The sequence below is a fragment of the Oncorhynchus masou genome, chromosome 29, assembly GCF_036934945.1.
Source record: "Oncorhynchus masou masou isolate Uvic2021 chromosome 29, UVic_Omas_1.1, whole genome shotgun sequence".
NCBI lineage: Eukaryota > Metazoa > Chordata > Actinopteri > Salmoniformes > Salmonidae > Oncorhynchus > Oncorhynchus masou.
In genome coordinates this window covers 41,035,081-41,051,355 of record NC_088240.1, presented here as the reverse complement: position 1 = coordinate 41,051,355, position 16,275 = coordinate 41,035,081, and the positions used below count along the sequence as shown (strand labels likewise).

Here is a 16,275-nt window from a genome sequence, read left to right as displayed (position 1 = left end):
TGTATTCAGATATTAGTTTAGTGGAGTGACATGCACACATCCATAAAAACACTTATCCCAGTTGCGGGATTACAGCGGATTATATAGAACAATGAACAACAACAACAAAAAATGTTCAGACATCAAACCAGGGGACAAACTATCAGGGGATAAATGGATTAAAGACACCCTATTCCCTTTCTAGTGCACAGGGCTCTGGTCAAAAGTATTGCACTAAATAGGGAATAGGGTGCCATTTGGGCTGCCCACCCATCCCTTCCATGGAACGGAACATGGTTAAGGTCAGTGTAAGTGTGTGCCCCGTCATGAAATGCTATTGGATACAAGTGAAACAGGTGTGTACTTCATATAGTTTATGACTGACTGACAGGGTCAGACTCCACTGCTTTTATCAATGATAGGCACTGGGGTCAGAGTTTGAATCACACCACAGTATATTACACGAGCACCAACTACAATTAATACACCTCTATATAAATCAGTGGGACATTTAAAACATTGCTTCATATCAAAGACTGGTGTGTATCCAGGTGTTAAATTGGTTAAAACTCAACAGTTACTCTATACAACATACATTCAATATCTGTTCAACACAGTTGACCTAATCTCAGCAACCCAGAACCAAAAATTTCATTTTAACGGCCTGTTCACGAGAGATTACAGGTGACCTTATAATTAACCCATTATCAGTATCTGAGATCAGCTTAGTTTCTGGAGAGAGAAGAGTCATGTCATAATATTTACACCCACTAAATGATTACACTAAATTACATTACAAATAATAAAAGATTTTATTATTTGAAGTGAGATAATAAACGAACCATAGGCCTATAGATCATGTTTGTCTGGTGATTATATGTATGCGTTCCAAATGGCACCCTATTCCCTACATAGGCCTAGTTCACTACTTGGGGCGGCAGGGTAGCCTAGTGGTTAGAGCGTTGGACTAGGAACCGAAGGGTTGCAAGTTCAAGTCCCCAAGCTGACAAGGTACAAATCTGTCGTTCTGCCCCTGAACAGGCAGTTAACCCACTGTTCCTAGGCCATCATTGAAAAGTAAGAATTTGTTCTTAACTGACTTGCCTAGTAAAATAAAGGTAAAAAAAAAAAAAAAAAACTTTTTAGTGGACTATATAGGGAATAGGGTGCCATTTGGGACGTAGCCCTACCTATTATAACTCTACCTGGGGAAACGGTCGTAGTCTACACCAGTTTGATAAACGAGAGTCATAAATGACTGCAGTCTCCCAGTTATGAGGATATCACTAGTCTCCAACAGATTATGAATGTTCTCTGGCTCACGAAAATACTCTCTGGTTTCACAATTATCATCTAGCTAGCAATCCATTTGAAGTCAGTAAACCTCCCACCTTGGGAAATGAAAAATAGTATCAATCCTCGGGCTGTCACTCCGAGTCCACTCAAAACTTCCTCATATACTCCGAGGTTCTACTCTGGTTAACCCGACATGAGTCCCAAATGGCACCCCATTCCCTATTTAGTGCACCACGTTTGACCGGGCCCATAGGGAAGAATAGGGTGCCATTTGGGACGATTGAAGGAGAGTCCTTAAATTCAGCCAGCTGCACAGTCAGATGGGAGTGTGACAGGGTTCGAAGAGAGCAGGTACGAGCACACATTCTGTTACAACTTGAGTAGCAGTCTAAGAGGAAGTGTAGTCAAACCTATGTGTATTTGCGGTGATAAGAACTCCTGAAATAGGGTTGCAAAATTCCTGGTCCATTTCCCAAAATTCCCAAGTTTTCCAGAAATCCTGGTTGGAAGATTCCCGGAATCATTAGGGAATAAGCTGGAAATCTGCTTGTAAGCAGGAAATCAAGAGTTCTGTTTACGTTACCGGACGTTTGCAACCCTCGCCTGAAATAACCCAGCAAGTACTCAACACTGCCACAGAGAGAACAAACAAAGTCCAATGTCGGACAGATCAAGGACACACACTTGAGTTACCTCTCGGTTGTCTACTATGGGGGTTCGAAACAGAGGGGATTCTGAATCACACCACTTCTTTGACTCCTTCAATAACAAAACATATTTGACCAGCAACCAAACCCAGTTGGAGGGAAGTGTTTCAGGTCATCTTGAATGGAGATCAACTCCAATCTCTTACTAGGAACAGGAACACTCCACAAATCATCCACTCCCACAGAGAGCTGTTTAAAATAAGAGCACTCCCTCTCCATAGCCATGTCCCAAATGGTGCCCGATTTCCTATAGAGTGCACTGCTTTTGACCAGAGCCCTATGGGCCCAGGTCAAAAGCAGGGAACAGGGTGCCATTTGGGACGCAGCCTTCTCTATGATCATGTTCAAGGTTTTAAACAGGCTGACTGAAGCAGATCCAATCTAGTGTCAACAGAACAAAGTGAGGCTCATGTTCTGAGTTAGAACACACCCCTGTGTGAGGGATGATCCTCACACAGGTCAGACCCATCCCAATGGAAACCATGATCCATCCTCCCCCACTCGTCTCGACCACCCATAGCTTTCTGTCAGCATCATCTGGCGGTTCCTCACTCCCTACATTCTTTCCCCCCCTATTCTAAAGTTTGACAAACTGATCCTCAGTGGTTTTTCATTAAAGAGCTCACTATGATAGCAGGGACTGTAAGACGAGTTTGTCTACATGGGCATGGTAAACACAGATTGCTTCAGGGGCAGAACTCTTAAGACTAAATCTTGTGGGCAATTCTCTTTTTTTTGTTTATATAAGAAAACGGGCTGACAGAGTTCATTGATAAATACACTACCGTTCCAAAGTTTGGGGTCACTTGGAAAATGTTCTTGTTTTTGAAAGAAAAGCACATTTCTTGTCCATTAAAATAACATAAAATTTATCAGAAATAAAGTGTAGACATTGTTAATGTTGTAAATGACTATTGTAGCTAGAAAGCCCCTTAGAAAACCATTTTGCAATTATGTTAGCAAAAAAAAAAAAGCTGTTGTGCCGATTAAAGAAACAATAAAATTGGCATTCTTTAGACTAGTTGAGTATCTGGAGCATCGAGATTTGTGGGTTCGATTACAGGCTCAAAATGGCCAGAAACAAAGATCTTTCTTCTGAAACGTATCAGTCTATTCTTGTTCTGAGAAATGAAGGCTATTCCATGCGAAAAATTGCCAAGAAACTAAAGATCTTGTACAATGCTGTGTACTACACACTTCACAGAACAGTGCAAACTGTCTCTAACCAGAACAGAAAGAGGAGTGGGAGGCCCCGGTGCACAACTGAGCAAGAGGACAAGTACATCAGTGTCTAGTTTGAGAAACAGACGCCTCACAAGTCCTCAACTGGCAGCTTCATTAAATAGTACCCGCAAAACATCAGTCTCAACGTCAACAGTGAAGAGGCAACTCCGGGATGCTGGCCTTCTAGGCAGAGTTGCAAAGAAAAAGCCATATCTCAGACTGGCCAATAAAAAATATTAAGATGGGCAAAAGAACACAGACACTGGACAAAGGAACTCTGAAATTAAATCAGAACAACAGTTTTCAGCTGTGCTAACATAATTGCCAAATGGGTTTCTAATGATCAATTAGCCTTTTAAAATTATAAACTTGTATTAGCTAACACAATGTGCCATTGGAACACAGGAGTGATGGTTGCTGATAATGGGCCTCTGTACACCTATGTAGATAGTCCATTAAAAAAATCTGGCATTTCCAGCTACAATAGTCATTATAACATTAACAATGTCTACACTGTATTTCTGATCAATTTGATGTTATTTAAATGGACAAAAAAAGCATGCTTTTCTTTCAAAAACAAGGACATTTCTAAGTGGCTTTGAACGTTACTGTATGATGGCTGCAGAATCTAATACACACATAGAGATCTGTTATGTCATAAACCCTCAAAGTTCCAGAATGGAGTGAAAATGGCAGCCATATTAGTCAGGGAGAAATCTAAACCATTCTAACTGGAATGAAGTCAAATTGTATTTGTTACATACACGTGGTTAGCAGATGTTAATGCGAGTGTATCGAAATGCTTGTGCTTCTAGTTCCGACAGAGCAGTAATATCTAACAAGTAATCTGACAATTCCACAACAAATACCTAATACACACAAATCTAAATGGGGTAAATGAGAATATGTACATACAAATATATGACTGAATGAGGGGCATAGGCAAATCAAATCAAATTGTATTTGTCACATACACATGGTTAGCAGATGTTAATGTGAGTGTAGCGAAATGCTTTTGCTTCTAGTTCCAACAATGCAGTAATAACCAACGAGTAATCTAGCTAACAATTCCCAAAACTACTACCTTATACACATAAGTGTAAAGGGATAAAGAATATGTACATAAAGATATATGAATGAGTGATCGTACAGAGCGGCATAGGCAAGATGCAGTAGATGGTATCGAGTACAGTATATACAGTGCCTTGCGAAAGTATTCGGCCCCCTTGAACTTTGCGACCTTTTGCCACATTTCAAGCTTCAAACATAAAGATATAAAACTGTATTTTTTTGTGAAGAATCAACAACAAATGGGACACAATCATGAAGTGGAACGACATGTATTGGATATTTGAAACTATTTTAACAAATCAAAAACTGAAAAATTGATGATCTTTATGGCCTTCCTTTGACATCGGGTGGTGTAGGTGTCCTGGAGGGCAGGTAGTTTGCCCCCGGTGATGCGTTGTGCAGACCTCACTACCCTCTGGAGAGCCTTACGGTTGTGGGCGGAGCAGTTGCCGTACCAGGCGGCGATACAGCCCGACAGGATGCTCTCGATTGTGCATCTGTAGAAGTTTGTGAGTGCTTTTGGCGACAAGCCAAATTTCTTCAGCCTCCTGAGGTTGAAGAGGCGCTGCTGCGTCTTCTTCACGATGCTGTCTGTGTGGGTGGACCAATTCAGTTTGTCTGTGATGTGTACGCCGAGGAACTTAAAACTTACGACCCTCTCCACTACGGTTCCATCGATGTAGATAGGGGGGTGTTCCCTCTGCTGTTTACTGAAGTCCACAATCATCTCCTTAGTTTTGTTGACGTTGAGTGTGAGGTTATTTTCCTGACACCACACTCCGAGGGCCCTCACCTCCTCCCAGTAGGCCGTCTCGTCGTTGTTGGTAATCAAGCCTACCACTGTTGTGTCATCCGCAAACTTGAACAGCATTCTCACATAGGTATTCCTCTTGTCCAGGTGAGATAAGGCAGTGTGCAGTGTGATGGCCTGTGGACCTGCCGGGGCGGTATGCAAACTGAAGTGGGTCTAGGGTGGCCGGTAAGGTGGAGGTGATATGGCAGCAACACAGATTTGTACTTATGCGGGAAAATAAAGCATGCGATATCAGAAATTGTGTCATGTGATTATTTTCAACCTATAATATCGTCATATAATTATAAGGATCAGCCTCCCTGCCCCCAATCCTACCTTTAACCATTAGTGTGGAAAATACAAAACTGACCCAAGATTAGTGTCAACAGGCAGGGAACACAACATGTGAATAGTGCTGGGAAGTTACCCCCATCATGTATTACAGAGACAGAGCAGAGCTGACACAGTCCTCAACATGGGAACTTTAGCTTTCCCTCTGCACAAAGCTGGGACCTGTGGTTGGTGCCATATAACAATGCCATTGTCGATTTCCATCCTCTTTCCAAAATCAAAACAACCGCCACGTGTTCCAAAGCCAACAGAACATCTGTGAGCTCACAAAGTGGTGTGTCTTACAGTGAATCTGTACTCCAAGGAGTTAATTGTACAAAAACAAACAGCCCACAGAAGAATCCCTCGTTAGTATGGTGATAAATACTTATTACTACATCCAATAACTGTTTGTGGTGGGCTCCTGGAAACAATCTTGTACGATCAGCTCATTTTATACCGACGAGCATGATTAACTCTGTCCAACTAGTGGAATAACAGCTGGCAGTAACTTCATTATCATGAATTACGATTGGTAGCGGAAGGTTAAGGGAGAGCAAAAGTAGTGCACTATTATAGGGAACTAGGGTGCCATTTGGGATGGGCCTAAGGAGTATGGTTGAAGCATTATATTCAACCACCACTTCAGAGTACCGACAAACAAATTTAAAGGCCCATGCAGTAAAATGTATCCCAAGCAGGACACACTGTACCTCCTATGCTAGACACGGCAAAGAAAACCAACTTTTGTTTGAGACATTACCCGGTTTGGAAAACCCCAAAACATTAGGACCGGAGTCAAATCATAAATACAGGACTCTTCCCATGTTAGCGCCACCTTAAGTAATGACTGTAGTTGCAACCTGCTTAAATAACACAGTGAGGAGAACATTTGGCTCCTGCGTGTTGTGATGCAGAACGAGAGACACGGGGGGAGAGGGAGAGAGAGAGCACGAGAAGGGGAGAGAGAAAGAGAGAGAGAGAGAAAGAGAGTGAGAGCAAGAAAGAGCAAGAGAACACAGTCTGTGTTTAAATAGCAGTTAGTTTCCAGTGTGGCTGTCGGAGCCGTGCCGTCTAAGGGGAACAGGAAATGGTAGTGTCTGAGTTTCCAGAGCTGTGGGGGAACCTGTCCAAGCAGACTGTTTCATCATCATAGGGCTTTTATATAGAAAATAGCTGCTATTTCAGTCACTTCGAGGAGTTTGGGTAAAGACAGAGGAGAAACAGAGGCAAATAACCCACCAAATGATTATCTACAACGCTTGTGACATGCCTTTTTCCAGCTGTTGATTAGTTGAATGAATCATCAACACTTTCCAAGTGAAGCTGTGGTAATCAACTACTGTGTCTGTGAAATCCGGCAATCTTGTTCATCAAAAGGTCATTGCACGCCAAGCAACAGCTCTACAATATGGTAAGATTCAGTGCAAGCATTCCCAATTAATAATCATAACAATACTCAACATCTCCAACAGTTGGATAATGAAAGTACTAAAAGTAAACTAAATCGGGGTCCTCTGAATGCAATGGCTGTTCCAAATACCAGCCTATTTGCTATGGGCCCTGGTCAAAAGTAGTGCACTAACTAAACTCAGCAAAAAAAAAAAAAACGTCCTCTCACTGTCAACTGCGTTTATTTTCAGCAAACTTAACATGTGTAAATATTTGTAAGAACATAACAAGGTTCAACAACTGAGACATAAACTGAACAAGTTCCACAGACATGGGACGAACAGAAATTGAATCATTTGTCCCTGAACAAAGGGGGGGGGGGATCAAAATCAAAAGTAACCGTCAGTATCTGGTGTGGCCACCAACTGCATTAATTACTGCAGTGTATCTCCTCCTCATGGACTGCACCAGATTTGCCAGTTCTTGCTGTGAGATATTACCCCACTCTTCCACCAAGGCACCTGCAAGTTCTCAGACATTTCTGGGGGGAATGGCCCTAGCCCTCACCCTCCGATCCAACAGGCCCCAGACATGCTCAATAGGATTGAGATCTGTGCTCTTCGCTGGCCATGGCAGAACACTGACATTCCTGTCTTAAAGGAAATCACACATAGAATGAGCAGTATGGCTGGTGGCATTGTCATGCTGGAGGGTCATGTCAGGATGAGACTGCAGGAAGGGTACCACATGAGGTAGGAGGATGACTTCCCTGTAACGCATAGCGTTGAGATTGCCTGCAATGACAACAAGCTCAGTCCGATGATGCTGTGACACACCGCCCCAGACCATGACGGACTCTCCACTTCCAAATCAATCCCGCTCCAGAGTACAGGCCTCAGTGTAACGCTCATTCCTTCGACGATAAATGCAAATCTGACCATTACCCATGGTGAGACAAAACCGTGACTCGTCAGTGAAGAGCACTTTTTGCTAGTCCTGTCTGGTCCAGCGATGGTGGGTTTGCACACATAGGCAACGTTGTTGTCGGTGATGTCTGGTGAGGACCTATTGCGGACAGTCTGAGCACTGATGGAGGGATTGTGCGTTCCTGGTGTAACTCGGGCAGTTGTTGTTGCCATCCTGTACCTGTCCCGCAGGTTCGTATGTACCGATCCTGTGCAGGTGTTACACGTGGTCTGCCACTGCGAGGACAATCAGCTGTCCATCCTGTCTCCCTGTAGTGCTGTCTTAGGCGTCTCACAATACAGACATTGCAATTTATTGCCCTGGCCACACCGCCAGTCCTCATGCCTCCTTGCAGCATGCCTAAGGCACATTCACGCAGATTAGCAAGGACCCTGGGCATCTTTCTTTTGGTATTTTTCAGAGTCAGTAGAAAGGTCTCTTTAGTGTCCTAAGTTTTCATAACTGTGACCTTAATTGCCTACCGTCTGTAAGCTGTTAGTGTTAGAACGACCGTTCCACAGGTGCATGTTCATTAACTGTTTGATGTTCATTGAACAAGCACGGGAAGAAGTATTTAAACCCTTTTCAATGAAGATCTGTGAAGTTATTTGGATTTTTACAAATTATATCTGAACGACAGGGTCCTGAAAAAAGGGACGTTTGTTTTTTGCTGAGTTTAGATAAAAGGGTGGGTTGTGGGGCACAGTATATGTATAACCCTGCTTTTGAGAGCCGATTAGACAGTTTTGACCCCCCACAGAAAATAAAGAGCATTATTTAGAGGTCTCTTTACATCAGATAGCTGCAAAAGATTAAACATGGGGCCCTGGATTAAAGTAGTGCACTATATTTGGAATAGCATGCCATTTGGGACATAGATTTGGAGGCTATACGGTAGATAGGAGCTGGCATGACATGTTGGGTCTAAGCTGCAGCAGATGTGACCGGACCCGTCCATCTCATCTGCGTCCCAAATAGCCCTTACTCTGGGCAAAAGTACTGCAATATGTAGAGAACAGAGTACCACTTGGGACACAAGCCTTCATCTCATCTCCCCTCGACACCATCTGCAGGGTATTAGGTCACCTCCACCCGGGGAGAGACGGGAACTGTTGCTAAGGGATCTCCAGGTCGGCCAGAGATGCGGCCATGCGAAAGGGTACAGGGTACGCACGTTAAACAATGGTCAGGGTCATATTCATTAGTGCACACCGTCGCAAAGCATTCTGCAATGGAACCCAAAAAACACGTTTTTAGTACTGGGCAAGTCCCTCCCTGTTTCTGTCCGTTTTCTTCCAATTTAGTTTATTTTTCAATTATATTATGATTCATAAGAAAGTCTGGGAGTCCATTGAAGAACAAATGTAACACATAGGCCTATAAGTTATATATAAATTGACAGACTGACTGTATTCATACTTAACTGAAATGGAACAAGGCCTATAAGACAATTACAGTAGACAGGGTATCCATGAGGGGGGAAAATATCAATGCCCTATTATTTTTGTACTCCTGTAGTACTCAGGACGTTTCCGAGACCAGTGTTGACCTCATTTTGAATGTCAGCCGAGCACTGCCTCATAAAGACACACGCCTGTTGCATAGTCATGTCAACACAGCCTCACTCACTCTCCTACAGTCAGGCAATATAAAATTACTTACAGACCTGGGTTCAAATTGAAATCTTGATCATTTCCTTTAGCCTGCCTAGAGAGCAGGCTTTACACCAGGGGCAGACAACTCAATTCAGTCGGACGATTTTTGTCTCAAGCCGATGGTCGGGGGGCCGAAACATAATTAAGTCAAATTGACCACAAATAAGCCCAAAAATATATTGTATTAGAAAATAACATTTCACACCTTGATTACATTAAAAGACAGATTTCCTATAATTCAAAGAAGTCTTGGTGTTTTACAGTACTTTATTTTGTTTTTTTTAGCAAAAACCACAATCCTCTCTGGTTTACATTGTTGGGACTTTTCTAAATCGCTTCCACGGCAAAAGGCCAGCTTAACCAAGTACACATGCCGTATTTGAATTGATTTAAAATAGTATTTCAACCAAAGTCTGCGTATACACTCAGTTGAACTAGGTGCATAGCGTAGACCAGACATAAGCCACTATAGGGTTGATCTTTTGCAACCATGCCTTGAGCCAGAGCCATAAAGATCCTATAATTCAACACTATTTGATCAGTTTCTCGAACGAAAATCTTCCCGACCAAGACGGATGTTTTTGTTGTTGTTGTCATCACGTTGCTAGGATGCCAAGATCCACTCCAGAGAGATGCAACTGGACCTTCAGAAAGTCAGTAAGTCAGTCCGTACTCATCTCATTGAGGCAGTTAACTTAATAGCCTGCTTCCTGTGTCGACTGGCCCAGCCAGCGCTCACAGTTTAACCAGCAGTCTGCTCTACTACTGGGACGTGGGGGAAGAAGCTCCCTTTCGACACAGCAATGTGCTTCTGCTCCTTTAGCCATCTAGCCACACGAACACATCTCGTGTGACTACAATACGACTCCCATGAATGATATTGCCTATGTGGTGACATACGGTATATATATATATATATATATATATATATATATATATATATATATATATATATATCTACTTTTGGTGAATATGTGGAGGCTACACATATACTGCCATGTACAGTTTGGACTCTTGCATGTGTGACTTAGACATTAGAATTACAATCTTAAAAAGTTGAAGATCAAGCAAACCATAAAATCAATGGATTTGGTAAAAAAACAGCACAGTAGACATCTGGCAGGACACATTTTAAAATGACAAATGACCCGTAGCCAATCAAAACCCTCTCTAAATGTCAAAGGTGGTCTTTAAAATGTTCTGAGCTACTTTGGGAGAAAAGCTAGGGTCTGGTTACTTACGCGACTGCTCTCCTTGAAAAGTTTAAAGCTCATCCACTTGGGCATGGTGTCCTCTTTGCTCTGTTCTCTCGGTCTGTGCTGCAGAGTTAAGCTCAGTTCAAGCTCTTTCCTTTGATTGGCTGAGCTAGACAGGGAGACAGGCAGTGTGTTATGACCCTGTCGTCTCTACTACTCATAGAAAGCCTGTGGTTGAGGTCTTCACGGGTCACAACCGGGTACGAAATCCTGTTGTTGACCCTCGACAGAAAGGGCTTCCGTTTGATTGTCATTGGGTCTCGGGTCTATCAACTGTATATACCAGAGACCCGATGACAATCAAACAGGACCCAACACGGACCAGAGGGTCAACGTTCGGGTCGGGTCCAGGTTAATCGGGTCCTACTTGGACCCATGAAGAGCTCTGGCACAGGCTTACCATGAGTAGTAGAGATGACAGGTCATAACACACTACTGCATGTGTGCACCCAACCAAGGATCCACAGAGCCTATAGCATATTTATTTCATGCTAATAAAGGTGAATTTATTGTCTTATAGAAGGCCTAGCCAACATATAAAGACCCATTTGTTAAGCAGAAGAGCAACTTGGGGGGGGGTAGCAGCATGTGTGTGTTGTGGAGAGAGAAAGTGTGTGTCTGAGAGACAGAGGGAGGGTGTGGCATATATTCCTGCAGCACAGCTAAGCCCAAATGGAACCACAGCTGTCCTTCCTGCACACATACAGAGAAAGAGATAGAACGAGAGAGAGAGAGAGAGAGAGAGAGAGAGACAGAGACAGAGAGACAACCCTCATCTCCCATCCGAGGAGCACGAGGCCAGTCTCATGACTCGCGGAAACAGCGGTGACGATTGGAGAACAGCTTCATTATATGGTGAGCCGGGGATGAAGGAAGGGGATAATAGATTTGATTTAGTCAACATACAGTAATGAAGAGAGGCACAGCCTTGGTTTAGGGAGTGAGCCGACAGCACATCCATGTGATGATGTGCAGCATGAGGGACAGAGGACAAACACACCCGTGTGAACTGGTTTCCAAGCTGCTTTCTTTGTAATTGTTAGCCATATATACACTGCACATGAGTTGGAGACAGACGGCAGCAAGACAAGCCCAGGAATGGCAAATGGCACCCAATTCACTATACAGTGCACTATCTTTGACCAGGGCCCACAGGAAATAGGGTGTCATTTGAGATGCAGACTAGCCGTTCCATCTCCATGCAGGGAGAAAACAAATCCTCCCACAGTGACAGTCACAGCAGGGTGGTCGGGTGGGAGCAGGGATGTCGTGCCTCTCTGCGTCTGTGCGGAGTGGCTAACTGTCAGCTTGGACCAGACGACGACGCTGGAAGGGCTTAGAGAGACCACAAAAGCACCAGGAAAAGAGTAAGACAAAAACAGTCTGTGGAAAAATTGACATGGCTCGCCCTGAGGAAAAAATATCAAGAGAGAAAAGAAAAAACCTGACAGTCAGTCGGTGACACTTGGCGGCTCAAATTAGACCGGGTTTGGTGTTAGGAACTTATTTATTGGGAATTCAGGCTTACCTTGGCTATTCATAACAGCATGCAGCATTGGAATATAGCTTAAGGAAATTGCAATTAACTAGAAGGGAGCTCCAGCACTGAGAAATGTCTTTCTGTTTAAAGCCTTCCAAAGAGCAACAAGACAACCCTCCCACCTTGAGAAGGAATGAAATAATATTGTTTAGTTGCGACATCCTCCACCGAGAGAGAAAGCAACAAACACACTCGTTCCATAAACTTCCCTCAAATAACACCTACTCATCACAAACTCAACGAGGATTTGTCTGTCACTCTCTTAGGGCATTTCTAGAGCCCAGTCTATCTTTCTGCTGTGTGTGGCAGAGTGACATTTAGAGCAGGGGCAAAGTGTGAGCGTACTGTGTGAAAAGGTCACAGGGCGTCACAATGGACTGGCCAGGCCACGCTCTCTCTCTCTCTCTCTGCATGCGTCCCAACTGGCACCCTATTCCCTATTTAGTCCATCGGGCTCTGGTTAAAAGTAGTGCACTATATAGAGAATAAGGTACCATTTGGGAGTTTGGGGATGCAGCTTCTCGCTCTCTTTCGTACACCACTCTCCAGAGCAGAGGGGAAAACGGGACCCCAGGCCAAGACACCCAAGCCTGGCTGCTCTGCAAGACAACAGAAGGCTGGAGGACCCAGCTGCAGTGGCGTTGAGCCCAGAGAGAGAGGGAGCGGGTCATAGGGAGGGAAATCTTCCAAAAGTTAAGACAACAACCAGCTTCACAACAACGGTTGAGTTCCTACCCAACTACAATGCAGATAAGGCAGGAGTAAAGCCCCGCCTTATCTCAGCTCACTGGTCACCATGGCAGCACCCACTCGCAGCACGCGCTCCAGCAGGTATATCTCACTGGTCACCCCCAATTTCTTTCCTTCCAGTTCTCTGCTGGCAATGACTGGAACGAACTGCAAAAATCTCTGAAGCTGGAGACTCATATCTCCCTCACCAGCTTTAAGCACCAGCTGTCAGAGCAGCTCACAGATCACTGCCCCTGTACATAGCCCATCAGTAAACAGTCCATCTATCTACCTACCTCATCCCCATACAGTATTTATTTATTTATCTTGCTCCTTTGCAACCCAGTATCTCTACTTGCACATTCATCTCCTGCACATCTACCATTCCAGTGTTTAATTGCTATATTGTAATTACTTCGCCACCATGGCCTATTTATTTCCTTAACTTACCTCATTTGCATTCACTATATATAGACATTTTATTTTCTTTTGTTCTGCTGTATTATTGACTGTATGTTTTGTTTATTCCATGTGTAACTCTTTGTTGTTGTATGTGTCGAATTGCTACGCTTTATCTTGGCCAGGTCGCAGTTGCAAATGAGAACTTGTTCTCAACTAGCCTACCTGGTTAAATAAAGGTGAAATAATAAATACATTTAAAAAACACATAACAGATCTTACAACACCTGGATAGGTATTTAACATCAGCTAAAAACATAATAGATAAAGCAATCTGACGCCCGACTGCACAGTCGATGACGTGGAACGCAACCACTGATTGATTGATGCGATGCAATGTCGATGTGCAGGAACTCAATCATATTGTCCATCAGTCATGCGAACTACTGCCGGTAGCTAAATTTAACAACTAATTACCGTGGATGCTGTCACTACTGACCTACATAGACAACTCAAGGTAAGAGGAATTTTACCCAAACATGTAAATTAGATGAACCCTCCCTTTAACTCTCACACACCATTTTTTTTCAAGAGCAAATTAGGAATGAAATGTATCCTTACATTGATTTCAAACAGTCCTTCGTATGTTGCATGAGGGCACAAAGCCTGAACAGACGTTTCATAATTTCACATGATTGTTGTTCCATCTAACCTACTGGGGAGCCTCAGCTCTAGTGGCAGGTCACAGCCCCTGCTTGGAACATAAGAGAGGCCAGGGAAACCCCGATTGTCAATCAGCTGTCCATGGTGACCCACAGGGGGGGGAGGAGCTAGGAAGGAGCCAATCAATGTCAGCATAATTTCAAAAAAGTTCATATCAGATATTAAAGTTATTCATATTTCACACTTATTTGCTTGATATTGTGTATGGTAAATATTGAATATGTAGGACTTATTGCTGTAGGCCTACAGGGAATAAAGAAGATGTTTAGGGTTCATGTTCATAAAGAATCTCAGGATTGGAGTGCTGATCAGTTTAGCCTTTTAGATCACAATGAATAATATGGATATGGGTGACCTGATCCCAAATCAGTACTTATACTTGAGATGTTCCAGCAGATGTCCTCCTACCTTATCACTGTCCACGGTGTTCTGAGAAGTCCTAGAAGCGATGGAGATGGTGTCTGGCTGGCTGCTGCCGTCACCCTGGCTGTCTGCATCCTCACCAGCATCCCTGGATCCACACACACACACACACACACACACACACACACACACACACACACACACACACACACACACACACACACACACACACACACACACACACACACACACACACACACACACACACACACACACACACACACACACACACACACACACACACACACACCAGTTAGAGGTGAAGTGTCTTCTCTCTGTCTGTCTTGATGTTTCTTGAAGAGGATGCACAGTATCTTATCTTCAGCCATCCAGAACAAATGAAATAGAATGAGTCACACTGATCTATGAAATATATGAACAGAGATTAGACTAAAACAAATGTGGGATCTTTATAAATACGCCTCGTGACAGTGTTGCTTACGTGGGTGACTGCCATGGCCCGAGTGGATAGGGAGTAGGGCAAAGTTGCCCCTAGACACTGGTCAGTTTAGCATCTTCCCCACTAATGGTTAAGGTTCGGATCGGGAGAGAGGAAGCGGATCCTAGATCTGCACCTAGGGGAAACGTCAACCTGGAGCGAGTGCTGGGCCTTACTCACCTCTTGCTGTTGTTGCGTGGCTTGGCCGGGGTTTTGGGCATGTGGATGGGCTCCTTCAGCGCCCCCTTGAGGTGGATGATCCTCTCCTGGATCACCTCCCGGATGTTCTTGATCCACTCCTGCTTTGCTTCAATACTGGACGCCTGGGGAGGAGAGTGAGACACATCACATTGATTGATCTTTTTTTTATCCTCTGGCCTCTGGCAAGAGAAGGTGTTGGCGTATAAAGGAGAGAATGATGCTTTCTGCAAGGCATGGCCCTTACAGCCCCAGTCTTTAGGAAGGCTTCATGTCACTTTTTTATGGCTCCTCAATTAGTGTGGGTATGGCATTGTGATAAATGACCTAAAGCTACCTTTCCCCCTGTACTGAATCTGATCCTGGATCAGCACTCCTACACTGTAATGCTTTCGAGATCAGCAAGGAGCATAGACCTACCTTGAGGACAGTCTTGTTGTCAGATGAGGGGGTCCTTCCAGCCCACAGAGCAAACTTACAGGGGTCCCCTTCAATGTGCTCCGTCACGCCCAGCTCTGATGTCTGGATAATGGAGAAGAACAAAATGTCAAGTCTTGAACCTGCTTTTTATGACTTGGAACCTTCCAAATCATCATGTGTTCAGTATACCATTGAATATCATAAAAACGATATACTATAACTGTAACTATATATCATAAAAACTAATAGCAATGTTCCCTTTCTGAAAAGGAATTTAAGAGGCACATTAAGATACAGTAAATCCCGTCCTACATTCCTCTAGGTCCCTGTCACAGTAGGTTGGTGGCACCTTATTTGGGGAGGACGGGCTCGTGGTAATGGCTGGAGCGGATTTCCATGTGTTTGATGCCATTCCATTCGCTCTGTTCCAGCCATTATAATGAGCTGTCCTCCACTCAGCAGCCTCCACTGGTCCCTTGGTCCTGGCTGGGGATGTGTCCCAAATGGCCACCCTGTTCCCTATATAGTACACTACTTCAGACCAGGGCCCACAGGGCTCTCACCACAAAGGCAATAGGGTGCCATTTGGTGCGCAGCCTGGACACGTCTCTTCAGCAGGTCCTATGATTGCAGGTCCTGTCTCTGCCTGGCCGGCTCATCCTCTCTCCCCTGGCATTCTCTGCCTCTGACCCAATTACGGGGGCTTACGAGTGCTCTTCCATGCCGTCCCTACGA

At 44.1% G+C, this 16,275-nt stretch overlaps 1 protein-coding gene across 3 annotated transcripts in view; it reads right to left on the bottom strand.

Moving 5' to 3' along the window:
• LOC135519683 (kalirin-like) overlaps positions 1-16,275 on the bottom strand; it is a 259,660-nt gene that overhangs the window by 44,059 nt on the left and 199,326 nt on the right. For all 3 annotated transcript variants that reach the window (XM_064944915.1, XM_064944916.1, XM_064944917.1), the window contains exons 31-33: positions 15,541-15,642; positions 15,103-15,245; positions 14,469-14,571 (exon numbers count right to left, since the gene is read on the bottom strand). In XM_064944915.1, coding sequence (XP_064800987.1) covers positions 14,469-14,571; positions 15,103-15,245; positions 15,541-15,642 — 348 coding nt within the window. The remainder of the gene's footprint in view (positions 1-14,468; positions 14,572-15,102; positions 15,246-15,540; positions 15,643-16,275) is intronic.